This window comes from Rosa rugosa, chromosome 3, assembly GCF_958449725.1.
Source record: "Rosa rugosa chromosome 3, drRosRugo1.1, whole genome shotgun sequence".
Lineage (NCBI taxonomy): Eukaryota > Viridiplantae > Streptophyta > Magnoliopsida > Rosales > Rosaceae > Rosa > Rosa rugosa.
The window spans coordinates 57,852,566-57,869,443 of NC_084822.1; the positions used below are offsets into that span (position 1 = coordinate 57,852,566).

Sequence of the window (16,878 nt, forward strand, 5' to 3'; positions counted from 1 at the left end):
CTTGGGCTTTTTACTTCTTTTGTAAAACTCTATTTTCTTTCTTAAAAAATGAACAGTATGGATCCTTGAGAGAATAATTCTTTACTAGCAGGACCCACCCACTATGTGTGAGAAAACTTTTTGTACAACTACCACATTTTCTGTTTTTTTTTTTATCTTATTTTACAATTTACTATATTATCCATATTGATTAATTATATTTCATAATATTTTAATATATAAAGGTCATATTGGTAAAAAAAATTAGTTTTAGAGAGCAAGCTCTCTTCTCTTAATAATAGTATAGATAGAGAATTTTAAATACATACTCCTAATAACTTAATACACATCCCTATTATTTTATATTTCAAATTAGATTTTGTAGGTAGGTTAAATGACTAAAACAGACATCTATGCATTAGAAGAAAAAAAAATAGTCATATTTTCCTTATATTATTTTATTTATGTATAAATAGTTAGATAAACACAACAAATTTCTATACATGGCCTCCCAATTTAATACAAGAATAAAGTTAGAAACTATCTAATTTAATTTTTCTTTAAATAAATTGTAATTAGATGAGGTTAGAGACCATAATATTTAGAATTTCAAAATCAATGGCATTAAATATTTTTAAAACATATTGCTTTACTCCCATTTTTTAGTTAATTTCCTTTTTTGTTCTAAGAGTTATGATTAATCAATTTATTTTCTAATATAAAACATCACAGGTGAAAAAACTTTGTAATTGTTAATTTGTTTGGCCCCTCTAATGACAACTATTTAGTTCCGCCACTATGTTCTCCATACTGGTATAGTTTTGGTTGAATGTTCAACTCATAATTTTATACTTGATTAACATGGTGTTTGGTGGATGAGAGCTCAAATAACACAAAGCCTATTTATATGCATCTATTTAAAGGGAATAATAATAAATCTTTATGGATTTCTTAATAACTAACACAAGTAATCAATATGATCATTTACAAAATGTCAATATACTAGAATATACTAATCATATTAAATAGTAACCTTAATATAGTCAAAAAGTAGGATATTTCATGATTTTTGAGATTAAGGGTATTTTAGGTACTTTGGGCTGTGTATTGAGTAAATTATTAGAATGAGAAATTAAATGGGTGGTGTATTAAGTATGGAGTGTGTATTAAGTAATTAGGGGTGTGTATTTAAAACTTCTCTTCTTTATATTTTTGGGGAATTTTATCTTGATATATTCTTCCAATTTCTTCTCTTGATATCGTCGTGACACATCATTAAGAGAAGAAAGTGAAAGAATATATTACTATTGTGTGAACAAGGGGAATTTTATCTTGACATATTCTTCTAATTTCTTTAAGAAGTTTTATCTTGAAAGAATAATTACTATCGCGTGAACATGAGAAATATTCTTGGTGTTATAATCAAGAAAATTCACATCAATTAATGTACAAACTGCCTAGAAATGGATTAATTTTTTTAAAAAAAAGGTTTAGGAGCTATATAAGCTAGAAATTGATTAATTTTAAGTAGGGATGACAAAAATCCCCAGCGGGGCAGCCCCATTGGATACCCGCCCCTAATGGGGGGAGAATTCGGGGACAAATGAGGAATGGGGATGGAGATCCCCAATCCCCGCTATCTAAGATTGGGGATGGGCCCCGTATTGTGATCCTCATCCCCAAACCCGGCCCAATAATATATACATATATTTAACTTATATATATTTTAGGATTAAATACTTGTTACTCCTCATACTTTTCCCTGAAAAACAGTTTGGTCCCTCGCCTTTTAAATTAAACTGAATAGTCCTTATTCTCTCAAATTCTCATATAACAAGTCCAAAATGATCCGAAATGACTATTATGCCCCTAATTTTCTATTATTATTTTTTTAAAAAAAAATTTCTCTATTTTTTTAATTTTTCTCCCTTTTTTTTTATATTTTCTCTCTCCCTCCCTCTCTCCTGGCCGCACAGTCTCTCTCCCTCCCTCGACCTCTCTTCTTCTTCTTCTTCTTCTTCTCTTCCTCTGCAACCACCGGAGAACACCTTCCTCTACACGTAATTTAGCTACACTTCCTTAATAAACATTTAATCCTTAATATAATTTAGCTACACGTAATTTACCTTCCTCTCTTCTTCTTCTCTTCCTCTGCCATCACCGAAGACCACCACTTCCAGCCACCATCTCACCAAAAACCTAAACTCTCCCTTTCTCTCTTCTTCCCTCTGCAACCACCGGAGAACACCATCTCCGGCCACCATTTCATCACCATCCAAAATTAAACAACACAATTAGGGATTCAATTTCTCGTCAACCCAGAAGCTCCAATCAAAGGAAAAACATGAAGATTACCTAATAGAGGCGGTCTAAAGCTCCAGCAGCCATAAGCGGCGGAGCTATCTTTTCCCACGCACCAGCGGCGGCGCGTGAAGCGCGTGCGGCAGCTTTGGTCAGAATCGGAGGTCAGGAGTTTGGGGTTTCGAAAGATAGTGCAGCTCCGACTTCGTTTATGGAGGTGTTGAAGCTCGATTCGAGCTGGAGACTAGAAATCGAAGGCATGCAGAGCCGAGAGCTCCGGTAATTCTCGAACGGCGTCGGCGGGCAGAGGGGTTTCTGGGTTTTGCTCTTTAAGGCTTGCTGAGTCTGACGGTGGTGTCGATATGGCGAGGTGATGGTTGGAAATCGATGGAGGTAGAGAGGCGGTAGCGTCGCAGCCTTGGGTGGTCGCGGGTGGAGGCCGGAGGCGATGCATGTCGATGGTGAGGCTTGGGCTTGGGTCGGATTTGGGTGTTGGATCGATTGGAGGTAGCGGCGTGATGAAATGGTGGCCGGAGATGGTGTTCTCCGGTGGTTGCAGAGGAAGAGAATAAGAAGAGAGGTCGAGGGAAAGAGAGAGACTGTGCGGCCAGGAGAGAGGGAGAGAGAAAAGATAAAAAAAAAAAAAGGGAGAAAAATTTAAAAAATAGAGAAAATAATAATAATAATAATAATAGAAAATTAGGGGCATAATAGTCATTTCGGATCATTTTGGACTTGTTATATGAGAATTTGAGAGAGTAAGGACTATTCAGTTTAATTTAAAAGGCGATGGACCAAACTGTTTTTCAGATAAAAGTATGAGGAGTAACAAGTATTTAATCCTATATTTTAATTTATTTTTTATAATGTAAATCACAAATATATATATTTACTACTTTACTTTAATAACTACATTTTTACTTTAATGGTGTTTTGACTTTTGCACTCACTGAATTATTATTTATGATTTAATCATGTGTTTAAATTTATTTGTTGTAAATTTTGATTTTTAAAAAAGGAAATATGAGAAAAAATTATTTTATTTATTAAATTCTTATTAGGGATTTAGGGCGGGTTTGGAGGCTTAGTCCCCAATGGGAATGGGGACGGAGACGGGGAATCAAAAATATATTAGGGATTGGGGCGGGGATGGGGGTAGAGAATGACCCCAGGGATGGGGATGGTATTGTGATCCCCATCCTCAACTCGCCCCATTGCCATCCCTAGTTTTAAGAGTCAATTACATATAAGTGCATTTTTGAATTTTTTTTAGTCATAAGGCCACCAACTATGTTTTTTTCCCTCATAAGGTCATTAGATTAAAAAGGGTGTTAAATTTTGGATATAAAAACCAGCATATTTACATAAATGCTACTAGAGTAAAAAGTCAACAATCATTCTCTCTCTCCCCTCTCCAGCGAGGTCTCCAGCCAATTCCGGCGGGTCTCCGGTCGACCTCCGACGGGTCTCCGGCCAACTCCAACGGGTCTCCGACCAACTTCCGGCAAACTCTGGTGACCACAAAAGCTGCTGTCACTAACACCAAAAGCTACGTACTGTCGCTAGCAACAAAAGCTACTCTGGTGAGATTTCCGGCAACCTCCAGTAAAGTCACAAAAGTTACTGTCACCAGCAACAAAAACTAGTGTCACCAACAAAATTTATGCTCTCCAAACCAAAAGCTATTATCGCCACCAACAAAAGCTACTGTCACTGACATCAAAAGCTATTCTCACCAACAACAATCGCTATTGTCATCAACACCAAAATTACTCTAACCAACATCAAAAGCTACTACTCTCACCACCAACAAAAGCTGCTGTCACTAATAACAAAAGCTACTGTCACTAGCAACAAAAGCTACTCTGGTGAGATTTTCGGTGACCTCCGACAAAATCACAAAAATCTACTGTCACCAACAAAAGCTATGCTCCCCAAAACCAAAAGCTATCATCCCTACCAACAAAAGCTATTATTGTCACCAATACCAAAAATTACTCTCACCAGCAACAAACACTATTGTCACCAATACCAGAAAGCTAATGTCACAATCAACAAAAGCTACTGTCACTACCAACAAAAGCTACTCTCACCATTACCAAAAAATTTCTCTCATCAACATGAAACGCTACTCACTAACACTGAAAGCAGTCACTTTTTCTCTCAACCACCCAACCCTTTCCAAGCACTACTAGATACACGTCTTCGTACCCAACCTTCTTCAATCTATCATAAAATGCATCTCGTCCTTTTAAAAAGAAAAAAAGAGAGAGATATAATTTCCACTAGCAAAACAACTCCCATTCAATGCTTCATACACAAATCATAAGTTACAACAAACTATCTTCTACTTTTAGATTCCAAAGTTCCAAAAAGTGGAATTGCAAAACATGGTTGAAATGGTACCAAAAGAACTTAAAATTAAAGCAAATTAGATCAACATTTGTGCATAGAAACAATCAGTTCAGGCAGCTTTGATTCTGATAACAAGAGCAGCTATTGTTCTTCATAAGTCATCCACATTACAAAGACAGGGAGAAGAATGACGGGCCTAACAGCCCTTTGCAGGAGAGCGATTCTTTCCTCTTTTCCTAACAATCCTTGTCCTTCCTTGCATTCTCGTTATCCTCATAGATCTTAACCTGAAAATGGTAACATCCAATTCACATCCAAACTCATAAACCCTAGAATTTCCAGAATTTACAAGCATTTAGACCTGGAATTCACAATCCTAACAATCTCACTCTCATTCTCATTCAAGATAAATTGCAGAGAGATTGAGAAGAGTGATACTTATGAGTCTCTCTGTGGTGGAGGTAATGGCATCGATTATCAGGGGAATTCAAATCAACAATTTGCACAAAATCTCATAGATTTGAACTTGACAAAGATCAAAGAGCATTAGACGAACAAAAACGTGCACAGCCAGGGGAATTCATATCAACAATTTGCACGAGGTCCTACTACGCCACCGTCTCATCGATGCCATAAGGTGCATGTATCCCTCGGCCTCCGTCATAGCAGCGAGAGTCAGAAAGTTGCTATATCGTTGTCGGAGCTCGGCGAGACACCTGGGCTACCCGGCGACGGAGGACGAGATCCGATCCATGATCCTCAAGGTCGGCAACGACGGCCACGACATTGATCGAAAATTCGAGACGAAATCACAGAGTCAACGTAGAGTGATTTGGTGAAGAAAAGTGAAAGTGTCTTCTGCAAACGGAGGATTGGGAATCGCTGTGTTGGAGTTGAGAGAGAGAGAGAGAGAGGTGCAAAATCGTCAAGGTGAAACAATTTGAAGATGAAAGTGGCCTTATGAAAACAAAAAAAAGTTATGTGGCCTTATGGCTAATTAAAGTTTTAAAACGACACATATGAGTAATTTTCTATAATTTTAACACTGTGAATAGCCGTGTCAAAATCATTTCATATATAAACATCATTCTTTTTTTTTTCACCGTATATAGTTACATACGTTCACATCGAACTTAAAACAAAATGACATTAAGAACAGATTGCAAATCCATCTAGCCTCTTTCTTCACGTCTTCTTATTGTTTATACTTGACTTCAAATCAATGCTCACACATTCAAACCTCAAAACTAAGGAAGTCCCAAGTCTACTTATCCATATAAAAAACAAATATAAAAACCATTCAAAGCTCCAAAACAGAAGACTATTCACCAATCTTTATTGTTTATATTTGTTTCGAAAAATATGTTAGGCTAGTGGAATGCGTGTAGTGACTAGTGAGGATGATAATTTGTATTTTGAACTAGATATTTTAGTATTAACCACCGGTGTTCCATCATTATTCACGTCTACTTGTCAAGCCCAAGGCATTGGTTTATACTTTATATGTTGCTATGATAAGAAATTGTTGACTTAGATAAAAGATAAATATTAAAAAAAAAAACTACTTTATCTACTTTGTTGTTTTGTTTGACAAAGTAGATAATTTCACTCATTATCATAGCCAGAATGACACATACATCAATTTCGTGGCGTACCAAATTTTTATAGACAAGTAATTACTAAAAGTGACAAGTACCACTTATTGAAAACAAATAAGCTCGTTCATTCTAAAAGTGACAAAATCCTAATTAACCTAACTCGTAGCGCAACAATTTCAATCACCTATAGTACTCAATCGCTGTACAATTGAAAAAACTCATAATCACATAAATCAAATTGACAGGACCTGCTCGAGATTTCACCATGAAATCCGAAATGGCCTTGCATGTCCCACCTTAAGAGAAATTCTACCGAATATTTAGTAGAACTTCCCCTAGAAATATATTGTTCTCACTCTGTCTGAAGTATTTCAATAGCACATGACTAACCATTTCATGCCATCTGGAGAGTACTGCTGACTCAATCCAGTAATTTGAGTTTATAATGATAGTTTACTCTAATCATTGTAAACTCAAATTTGAACTAAAAGTCGGTTGATAGATTCAAGATTTTGATTTTTCCAATATATTTTTGATCCCACCTTAGGTGAAAGCAAAAACAATAGGGAAAATTCCACAAACGGTCACTCAACTATGACTCATTCGACACTTTGGTCACTCAACTATTACACTGTCAATCACTTTAGTCACCCAATGAGTATTTTTTTTAATGAAAAAAATTAACAAAGTGACTAAAGTGATTGACAGTGTAATAGTTGAGTGACTAAAGTGATATATTTGAAACTTGAGTGACCAAAGTGTCAAATGAATCATAGCTGAGTGACCATTTGTGGAATTCTCCCAAAACAATAACAAGTTTTATGAAAGAAGGAAAAAAGTCAGAAAAAGTGAATCATTTCATATCCCAAAAATTCATTTTCGTTTATATGCATTAATTACAAATTTCCCGATATTTCTCATTGTGACGAAATGGTCACTGGGAGAGCTTGCTTCGTGGCGGAGCTTTGGTCCACCTAGGGGTAATGCCAAAGCTTTCTGGCTTCCTGCAACTTGCTTGGAATAGACACAATTGATAGTTGATCTTGATATACCAATGATTCATATGACATTGGAATAGAAATATCATGTGAATTTCTTTTTCCTAGGCCCATATAGAAGGTCAATAAATTACCTAAACTAGTTTTGTTTACACGAACCAAACAAGATCAAAGTGTAAATGGATAATAATGCACTTCATTGCAGCTGGACCCCGAATGAGGCCTGATCAAATGAAACCCACTCTCATCGTTGAGCCTACAATATAACCGGCCCAACATTAAAATTTGGTATGAAAAGAGTTGGAGGCTTCAGACTTTGCCGGCATTGATGGGTTTGAGGCATGGGGATCCTTCAGAACAAGAAAACCTCCTCATCTTCTCCTTCCTCAACATCGCCTTGCGCCAATCTCAGAGCTGCTTACCACAACTGCTTCAACAGGTTATTGTTCCTTACTTGTTTTCTTCACCACTTTATAATAAAATGTCTGCTCCATTTTTTGTTTCTTAAACCCATCTTGAACCCTAATCTCTCACCACTCCAGCTTTCTCAAATCTCAGAATACACAGAGACCCATGAAACCCAGTTTTCTCTTATTATGTGTAGGTGGTATTCAGAGAAGTTTGTAAAGGGTAATTGGGACAAAGAGGAATGCCTTTCGGAATGGGAGAAATACAAGGCTTGTCTTTCTGTGCGTTTTCTGAACACCCTTTTTTCTGAATTTGTATTAGAAATTAAAACAATGGATTGGTTAGTTCAGAAATTCATCTTCTGGGTTTTCGTTTGTGTATTGTGGACAGGAACATTTGGAAGATAAACAACTGAGTCGGTTCTTGGAGGCTGAAGGACCTGTGAGCACCACCACTGCAACCAGAGCCGATGGCGGGCGGTCCTAATGGTCTTTCTCAGTAGAATTCGGTTTGTACTACATCAGAGAATGAATTAGAGAAACAAAAAAGATAGATAGGTACTGAACCTTATGTGGAAAACCGTACAATTTCGGTGATCTTTGTATTAGAGTTTGCTGTGGTCAACTAGAAAATTGCCGGACATTGTATGTTTACTGAGCTAGTTAATCAACATGATGATAATTTGAAGGATACATAATTTGACTTTTCCGAAGTAAATGTGTTTATGCTCTTACAGTCTCAACAGTAACACTATTGAAGAACAAAGATGCACTTATTTTTGACTGACATTACTTCGTAGGGATGTACTGAAACAGAGGTTTGGCTACTTCATTTCTTTTTGAATAAGAAGAGAGCAACCATCCATTCTTCTCCGTTGTTGTAGCCAAAGAGTTCTGCAACTGCAATAAAGAAAGTTCTCCAATACACAGTCCACTTCACAGCCGAATCCTTGCCATAAGTTGACTCCATAATTGGTTTTATGGAAGCCGAATTCTGATCCATTCTTTTCAGCCATTCTTCACTGCAAAGACAAAAGGGTTTTCGGCTATGTTTAGTATCTGAGGCATGCCAATAAACTTGAGGAGAATAAGATGTTTGCAAAGAAGGTTTAATTTTACCTTGTTTGTGCATAATGTTTCCCATTGACAAGCCAATGATCGACAACAGAAACATCATCCTGCATAAAAGATCGCTGCGATGAAGCCATTAATACTCGCATTTGATGAACTATGAATCAATCATCTCCCTTTAAAAAAATTTGCAAGATTGTCAAGCTTTGTTGTAGTATTAACTAGGGATCACCTGGAAATACAGTAGTAGATTTGCTGAAGGCATTGTACCTCCACTGAAGAAGTACCTAGTAATCCAGTCATCATCACTTTTGTCCTACATCAGAGAAAGGCAATTGGATTAGTTCTGCCAAAGTAACCATTTGAATGATGTGTTGAGCAAAATGAGATGTTCATGAGGTTACCTCAAAGTGGTAAGCAAATGCTTTGTGACAGAAATGATGTACAAACAGAAGGCCGTCCTGTTTCATCCACCCGGATATCTTCTTCAGAAGATCCTTGTAGTTCTTCATGTGCTGTCAAAGAAGAAGGAACAAACCCGGTTCTTCATCCAAATCAGTACTAAACACTATTTCTGTCACACACCATGAAGAAAGTTTTACCTCGAACATTTCGATGGAAAATATTCTGTCATATGATGCCTCCATCTCAAATGTGCTGATATCTGCAACAATGATCTCCACATTCTCCAGCCGACGATTCCTAGACATTGTAAACAAAATGAATCTGGTCAGTCAATAGACTCAATCCAGAAGCACATAGTAGTGAAGATATAGAAACCAATTACTGTTACCTACACTGCTCTTCTATAAAAGCCTTCTGTGTTGCTGAATTGCAGATCCCGGTAACCCTGCAATTCTTATATTTCTGTGCAATGTACAGAGATAGTGATCCCCATCCACATCCAACATCAAGAACAGTATGGCCATCTTTAATCTGCGATCTCTCACAGTACATCTCCAACATGGCCTTCTCCGCATCCTCCAAGCTGCTTGACTTATCAGTGAAGTAACAGCAACTTCACCCAAAACCAAATCAGCTCCCAAATCAACTAAAACGTAAACCCCAATCCATATTAAAATGTGGAATACCTATATTTGAGATTGTTCCCAAGCACCATCTTGAAGAAAGAAGTGGGTACTTCATAGTGTTGAGCTTTAGCGTCATCAGTCTTGATAGCTATTGGCATCTCTTTTAGAGCTGAAAATTAAGTCAATAGCAGCATGTAAGACTATTACTTTCCATTTTTGGTTAATGTGGTGGAGGGGTTGAGATACTGACACTTTACGAACTGGAGGAGTTGGGAGAGCTGGAGCTCGGAGGAAGGCTGGTAACCGGAGCGTAGCCGACTCGCTAAGAGCAAGCGCGTGAACCGCCTTATAACGGCGTCAGGTAACAGATTCCTCTCCAGTGACGCCAGCGCGAATCGAACGGTAGCATCGTACGGTGCCTGCATTTCTGCTCCGCTCTCTCTTGCGCGTGTGGTTCTTCTGCTTCTTCTGGATGATAAAATGACAGCTAGAGTTAGCGGTTAGGTGTGTCTTTTTTTTTTCGAAAGCTAGAGTTAGCGGTTAGGTGTGCTTTCTGGGCAATGGGCCATGTTTACTCATCTATGACATTTAACCCGACCCGACCCAATATATAGTCAGAAGGACAAAGTGGACAATGGCGATTGTGCCATGAATTTCAACCACTCCGATCCACTTCCAAATTCCAATGTCCAACGAACAAGACAAATAAAACACGTGAAAATTTCCGGGGAAATTTTTTTCCTACACGATTCCCGAGGCGGCCTCTGAACCAACCAAACGACTCACTCGCTCGGCCGAGGAGGAACAACACTTGTCAGTCCCAGGTAACCATGGTGGTTTTTTTCTTTGATTATTTGAGCATTTTCTAATTTTTTGTTCATTAATTTTTTTGATTTTGTGATCCAAAAGATCGAGTGTGTGAGAGAGATGATCAAGCTGAACTGATTATTACTGGCATGGTGGGGTTTACTGTTAGATTGGTTTTGATGTGAAGATAAAGTAGGATGATGCAGAAAACTGAGTCTAAGAAGAGTAACAGTTGTGGTCAATTGCTGCGTGACATTGAGGAAATAAGCAAAGCCCTTTACTTGCATAAACCTCCTCCAAAGGCTTTGTTGCCTCCTCCTCCTCATGATTCACGGTCCAAATCCGCTGAAAAGACCCGGTTTTCGAACCCGGCATTTCTTAGGGAAGATTTGTTGCATAAGGACAAGAAGTCATCTTCAATTTGGAACTGGAAGAAGCCCTTGAAGGCTCTCAGTCATATTGGGAATCGGAAGTTCAATTGTTGTTTTTATCTTCATGTTCATTCACTTGAAGGTTTGCCTGTGAGTTTCAACAATCTGAGTGTGTGTGTGCATTGGAAGAGGAAGGATGAGGTGCTGCAGACCAGTTGTTCGATGGTCCAAGAGGGCATGGCTGAATTCGATGAAACTTTGATGCATAGGTGTACTGTGTATGGGAGTAGAAATGGCCCAAACAATTCGGTTAAGTATGAGGAGAAGCTGTGTTTGATCTACATTTCTGTGAATGGGGCACCGGGGCTTGATATTGGGAAGCATTGGGTTGATCTTACAAGGCTGTTGCCGCTTACTTTTGAGGAGTTAGAGGGAGACAAGAGCTTTGGGAAATGGTCGACTAGCTTTAACCTTTCAGGCAAGGCTAAAGGCGGTAACCTAAATGTTAGTTTGGGGTTTTTGGTGACGCAGGATAAGGTTGCTAATTTGAGTGGTAATCCAAATGTTTCTCAGGTTATAGACACTGTGCCGAAAAGGTCAACTAGCTTGGATACTGGTGCTAGGATGCTTCGAAGAGTTGGTAGCGTGCCAAGTAATGTAACCTCCAGGCCTGCCTTTTCATCTCAGACTCTTGATTTGAAGGTTTCTCAGGAAGTTATGCTGACGGGAGGATTGGAGCTCTCCAAGTCCATTAATTTCTTATGTCAGAGACTTGATGAGGGGAAGTTGGGTAGAGTAATAGAGTCAGATTCTGAAGATGTGGTCCCACTCAAACCTCAGCCAGATTTGGACGGTTTATCTGCTAAGGGAATCGAAGAGTATGAGGATGATAATGATGTTGAATTTACCATTGTCGAAGTTGGGACAGAAATACCTGAGAAGGAAAAGTTGAACTCTGATCGAGTTTCTGGTGATGCTAGTGACGTGTCCGCAATTGAGAATATCTATGTGGATGATGTCATTGAGGATTATGACATAGACCTTGATGAGAAGACTATGATTGTTTCAAAGGATGTCTGTGGCAATTATGTGGATGACTTCATGGTGAATGAAACAAAACATGAAGAAGATAGCATATGCAGATCAAACATGAAAGAGGTGGAGTCAGCAGAGTTGAACCATCCATTTGCTTTAGAAGAGTGTCTTGAGGAGAGAGGCCACATGGAGCTTAAGTCGAGTTACATGGCCAGTAAAACAGGTAAAAAATCACTTAGCCTGGATGATGTTACCGAATCTGTATCAAATGAGTTCTTAAACATGCTGGGGATGGATGGTTGCTGGAGTTCTAATAGTGATCCAGAGTCTCCTAGAGAACTACTTTTAAGAGAGTTTGAAAAAGAGGCTCTGACTTCTGGAGATTTATTTTTCAATGTTGATTGGAATGAAGAGCAGCCCGAAATTGGATCCTCTCTTTCTCCGGTTTCTTACTATGAAGATTATTTTGAAAATTCTGATTTGTCTATGATTATTCAAGCTGCTGAAGAGGAAAGCAAGAGAGAAAGTGACTTATTAAAGAGAAGAAAAGCCACAATCCTGGAAGGCTTGGAGACTGAAGCTTTGATGCGAGAATGGGGATTAAATGAAACGGACTTTCAGAACTCTCCCCGTATCCTTTCTGGTGGATTTGGCAGTCCAATTGATCTACCCCTTGAAGAGCCACTGCTACCACCACTTGAAGTAGGCTTTGGTCCTTATGTTCGAATGAGGGGTGGAGGTTTTTTGCGGTCTATGAATCCTTCTCTTTTCAGAAATGCTAAAAATAGTGGGACTTTGGTCATTCAAGTTTCTAATCCAATTGTAATACCGGCAAAACTGGGTTATGATGTTGTGGAGATATTGCAGCAGTTGGCACTGGGTGGAATTGATAAGTTGCATATGCAGGTGAGCAAGCTAATGCCTTTGGAAAATATAACTGGCAAGACAATACATCAAGTAGCATGGGAGGCAGTACCAACCACAGTGGTCTCTGAGAGGTTTGTGGGCACAATTTTGATATCTTAAGTATTTGTTGTTTTAGTGTATTACCCTATTTGTGAGCTTACTTCTTATAGTTGTTTCAGGTTTGAGCAGATTTTGTATGGTGAGAGCAAGGATGAAGGGTTTCCATCTAGTTGGAATTTTAATGACCTGAGATCAGAACTAGAAGGTGGTGAGATGGGATCAGACTATGTATCTCTAGAATGTCTTGTTCCATTGGCTATAAATAAGATTGAAGCCCTCTCACTGGAAGGGTTAAGAATACAGTCTCACATGTCAGATTCAGAGGCACTGTCAAGTATATATCCTCAGTCTGGTGGGAGGATTTCATGCCCACATGCAAATTGTGGTGAAATTTTCAGGTCAGGAGTTGGCGGAGGGTTGCAAATGTCGGATTTTAGAGACTCTGATGATGATATTGATGAATTATTGGATCTGTCTTTATCATTGGAAGAGTGGTCGAGGCTAGATGCTAATATTAGTGGTGATGAAGATCAAAGCAGAGAGCAGTTTTTGAAAATCCTTGCTGCTCATGATGCCAAGTGCACAGATTTGGTTGATGAAATTTTGACAGAAGACAGGAGCTGCAGTGATTTATCTGGTAGGAATTGTGGAGTCTTGGGAAACAATCTCACAATTGCTCTCATGGTGCAGCTTAGAGATCCCTTTCGGAACTATGAGCCAGTTGGTGTGCCAATGCTTGCTCTAATCCAAGTGGAGAGAGGTATAACCCATTCAATTCAAAAAATTCCTAGCACGGTGTTGAATGATAGCAACGAAAAAGAACATGATGTGACCATCTTAGAGGATATTGATGGCAAGGAAACCGAGAGAAATGAAGGAGATGAAGAAGGCAATCCCCAGTTTAAAATTATCGATGTCCATCTTGCAGGAGTGGACACTGAGTCTGGCAACGAGCAGCTTTGGGGTACCACAACACAACTGCAATCCGGGTCCCGATGGTTGCTTGCTGCTGGTTTGGGTAAGGCCATTAGTTTTCCACTTTCGAACTCAAAAGCCATTGTGAGATCATCCCCATTGGCTTCAGCGAAGTGGCAGTATAGGGATAGTTTCTGGAGCATCTCCTCTACTTCTCATGTTCAGGATACGAGAGCTGCCTGGAAAGACTTGATTGCTCCACATATTCGAAACCCTAATGTCATATTTTTGAATGAAACCATCAAGCCACACTGAACATGTAAATGTTAGCTTGTTTTAGTATATATGATGCATGATGCATTATTTTGTTTATAGAGTGAAAAGAGAGGCAAATGTTCATTATTTCTTTTCCTATTCATGTCACCCGAGCTAGTTGATCATGCAGTAGATTTTTCCTACAGTTTTATTTTTGAATAATAGAATCTTTTTTTTTTTTTGATAAGAAAATTACAAAGGGAGTTAAAGGTTGGTGCCTCTAGGGCATCCAGAACCTAATCTATCAAATAACATGGCTCTCGAAATGTTGGGGGGCATATGGTTCTCCCAGACTCTCTCCATATCCTTCAACCACATTTACAGAGAAGCAAATTTTTTGGCGGACGCTTGTGCACAACCACATTTACATCAATGGCTTGCAATCTCCTTAATATCATTGATGATCTGTGCTAGTCTCCAAGGGGGGCTTATTCTGTTATTGACTGCATCAATCACAATCTTGGAGTCTCCTTCAATTTGAACGTTTCTGTAACCTCTTTTGAAAGCCATCCAAAGACTGTCCCTCAAGGCAGTCGCTTCAGTAATTGGAACAGAAGTGTTCCCAATGTTTTTGGATTTTGCACTTGATCCCCAGAAGAAATCTTTGGCTTCTTTATCAATAGCTTTTGTAAACTCAGGAGAGCATTTAAAGCAAGACATGACATGGTTAGGCATTCCAGAATCTTTTGTATCACACTTCATACAAAACCGATCGACATGCTTTGATTTGAACCTAGGAAATCTTAATTTCCTGTTGAACAAAGATTTTATTCTTTTTCATTTTTTCTGATGAAAGGCTAATTTGCTAGCTAAATTAAAGCCCTACACTGGCTCGACCTTTAGGCTTGTTGACTATTCATGCAAGTACCTTAAACTCTTCTAAGCCCTAATGTAATCTGCCACATTGTCTAGAAAATTCGGAAAAACTTCTAGTGACAGAAACTTTTATTCATTTGTCAACCTAATACAAGGGTCACAACTCACAAGGGAGCTATATTAGTTCCAAGATTGATCGTCATATGACCGCTTCAATGGCTGTGCAACATCAGTAGCAGCAGCAACAGCAGTAGTCTTCCTCCTCCTTCCTTACCAAAACCTCGAAAATGTTCGTGAACTCAGACGGTCCGATGGTTATGAGTGCCCTCGTAAGTCGTAATTACAAACGCTGGATCTTCTCTATCTCTTTCAACTCTCTTTTTCACTGGGCAGCCTTCACATGAACACTTGTAGTAATTCCTGCAATATTCAACATGATACTGTCAGATCACATATATGTCTAAAACAACTATATTTGCTCTACTATTTGCTAGTATACCTTGGATTTGGGCTGTTCTTCACCATCTTTTTCCCATACTTCCTCCATTTGAACCCATCATCCAAAATCTCAACCTCTGATTTCATTTTGAAGGCGACTCTTTCTCTAACTTGCTGCCTTTCCAGTACGCTTCCGTTCTCATCTATTTCAACACACAACCAAATGTCTTAAGCATGAGATCGATAGAGACTAGATATATTAACAAAAATGAAAGAATTGAAGTTTATATGCTTACTGGTAGTAGAACCTCCAAGTTGGCTGCTACTTCCACCAGAATCATCATCATTTACTTGGTTAACCGAATTCTGAGTAGACCCTGAAGCTACATAGTTATGATCTTCATCAATCCAGTCACCAAACATCAAGTACTCGTCGAAATTTGGTTGGTCGGAAAAGTCATTCTCAGATGTCTGCACTGATCTGTTGAAGTTGTTATTCGACATTTTGGCACTCAAAACTGTGACCAAACTGAACGTTGATGGGTACAGATATATAATCTATCATCTCCAAGGTGAACTAGGCGGCTTCATCGTCACCTTCCTAAGCAATAAAAGGAAGCTTCAATGCTCGTTCTGGGGAGCAAAGCCACATAGATTGATAGGTATATAGTAAGGAGAGGATGACTTGGAAGAAAGACTTTAAATTTGAGGTCTCCATGTCCTCATTGTCCTGTCTCTCGTGCTTAGAGCCTTGGACCAACCCCTTCACATTTGGAAATAGACTTTATAAGAATACAAGTCAATTGTGATGGTGACTTGAAGCACAAGCTTAGATAATGAAAACAATGAGCTCCTTTTGGTTCACACCAAATTTGGTTCCAGTTAATTTGATTTGAATATTCTCCCCTTGAAAACATTCAAGTATATCATTCATACATGTTTCTCGACGCATCAACAAGTATTGGACCTTAAGTCTCATGCCGAGAAGTGTGTTCAAAGTTCATTGGGCAGTCTCCCAATTTGAGCGCCGCACACAATTTAGAGTAGAACAAGAGCAAAATGGATTAGAAATGTTGTATATTTTAAGTGTCGAATTTATTTTACCTCCTTAACATTTACAAGTCAAAATCACTCGTCAGAAATTAGAATTTCGAGGACATATAAGAACAAAGCCCTTAATCTTTGATGTATTTAAGTATTTAACTTCTCAATCAACCAATAATTTAGCCACTGTGCTGAGAAGTGTGTTCCAAGTTCACGAAATTGGGATTAGAAAAAGCCATCTACCCCAACTAAGAATAATCAACTAGGAAATTTGCAAGTAACTTCCATTTCCATTGTTAAAGGGCCCACTTCGGAAATTGATTGAGAAGTTACCACCTGGACCAGCAGTTTTCAGTTTTGGATTCTCCATCAAGTCAATATCAAGTTCGGTAGCTAAGCAATACTTTTGCAATATCCTAGAGCTTATACAA

The 16,878-nt window shown here is 38.6% G+C and overlaps 4 protein-coding genes across 5 annotated transcripts; 2 read left to right on the forward strand and 2 right to left on the reverse strand.

Annotated features, from left to right (window-relative positions):
* Window positions 1-7,515: 7,515 nt before the first annotated feature.
* LOC133738446 (uncharacterized protein At4g33100-like) lies at window positions 7,516-8,170 on the forward strand. Its single transcript, XM_062165992.1, has 3 exons — window positions 7,516-7,670; window positions 7,836-7,920; window positions 8,030-8,170. The coding sequence occupies exons 1-3, from the start codon at window positions 7,573-7,575 to the stop codon at window positions 8,123-8,125; spliced, it is 279 nt and encodes a 92-aa protein (XP_062021976.1). The 5' UTR covers window positions 7,516-7,572; the 3' UTR covers window positions 8,126-8,170.
* Window positions 8,171-8,314: 144 nt separating this feature from the next.
* LOC133738444 ((S)-coclaurine N-methyltransferase-like) lies at window positions 8,315-10,228 on the reverse strand. Its single transcript, XM_062165990.1, is given in 9 exon segments — window positions 8,315-8,487; window positions 8,489-8,660; window positions 8,758-8,816; window positions 8,942-9,025; window positions 9,114-9,224; window positions 9,312-9,411; window positions 9,503-9,727; window positions 9,801-9,909; window positions 9,991-10,228. Coding segments are annotated over 9 exon segments (1,095 nt in total). The 5' UTR covers window positions 10,166-10,228; the 3' UTR covers window positions 8,315-8,427.
* A 159-nt stretch (window positions 10,229-10,387) lies between these two features.
* On the forward strand, window positions 10,388-14,250 carry LOC133738438 (protein PLASTID MOVEMENT IMPAIRED 1-RELATED 1-like). Of its 2 annotated transcripts, XM_062165978.1 has the most exons (3): window positions 10,388-10,564; window positions 10,650-12,951; window positions 13,039-14,250. In XM_062165978.1, exons 2-3 carry the CDS (start codon window positions 10,745-10,747, stop codon window positions 14,147-14,149), a joined length of 3,318 nt encoding a protein of 1,105 aa, XP_062021962.1. In that variant the 5' UTR covers window positions 10,388-10,564; window positions 10,650-10,744; the 3' UTR covers window positions 14,150-14,250. The 2 variants fall into 2 exon arrangements, with proteins under 2 accessions (XP_062021962.1, XP_062021963.1); XM_062165979.1 differs by having other exon boundaries at window positions 10,388-12,951.
* Window positions 14,251-14,816: 566 nt separating this feature from the next.
* Window positions 14,817-16,032, reverse strand: LOC133738445 (probable WRKY transcription factor 50). The gene is made up of 3 exons (XM_062165991.1): window positions 15,700-16,032; window positions 15,465-15,606; window positions 14,817-15,385 (listed from the first exon to the last, which is right to left on the reverse strand). Exons 1-3 carry the CDS (start codon window positions 15,905-15,907, stop codon window positions 15,265-15,267), a joined length of 471 nt encoding a protein of 156 aa, XP_062021975.1. The 5' UTR covers window positions 15,908-16,032; the 3' UTR covers window positions 14,817-15,264.
* Between the last annotated feature and the right edge of the window lie 846 nt (window positions 16,033-16,878).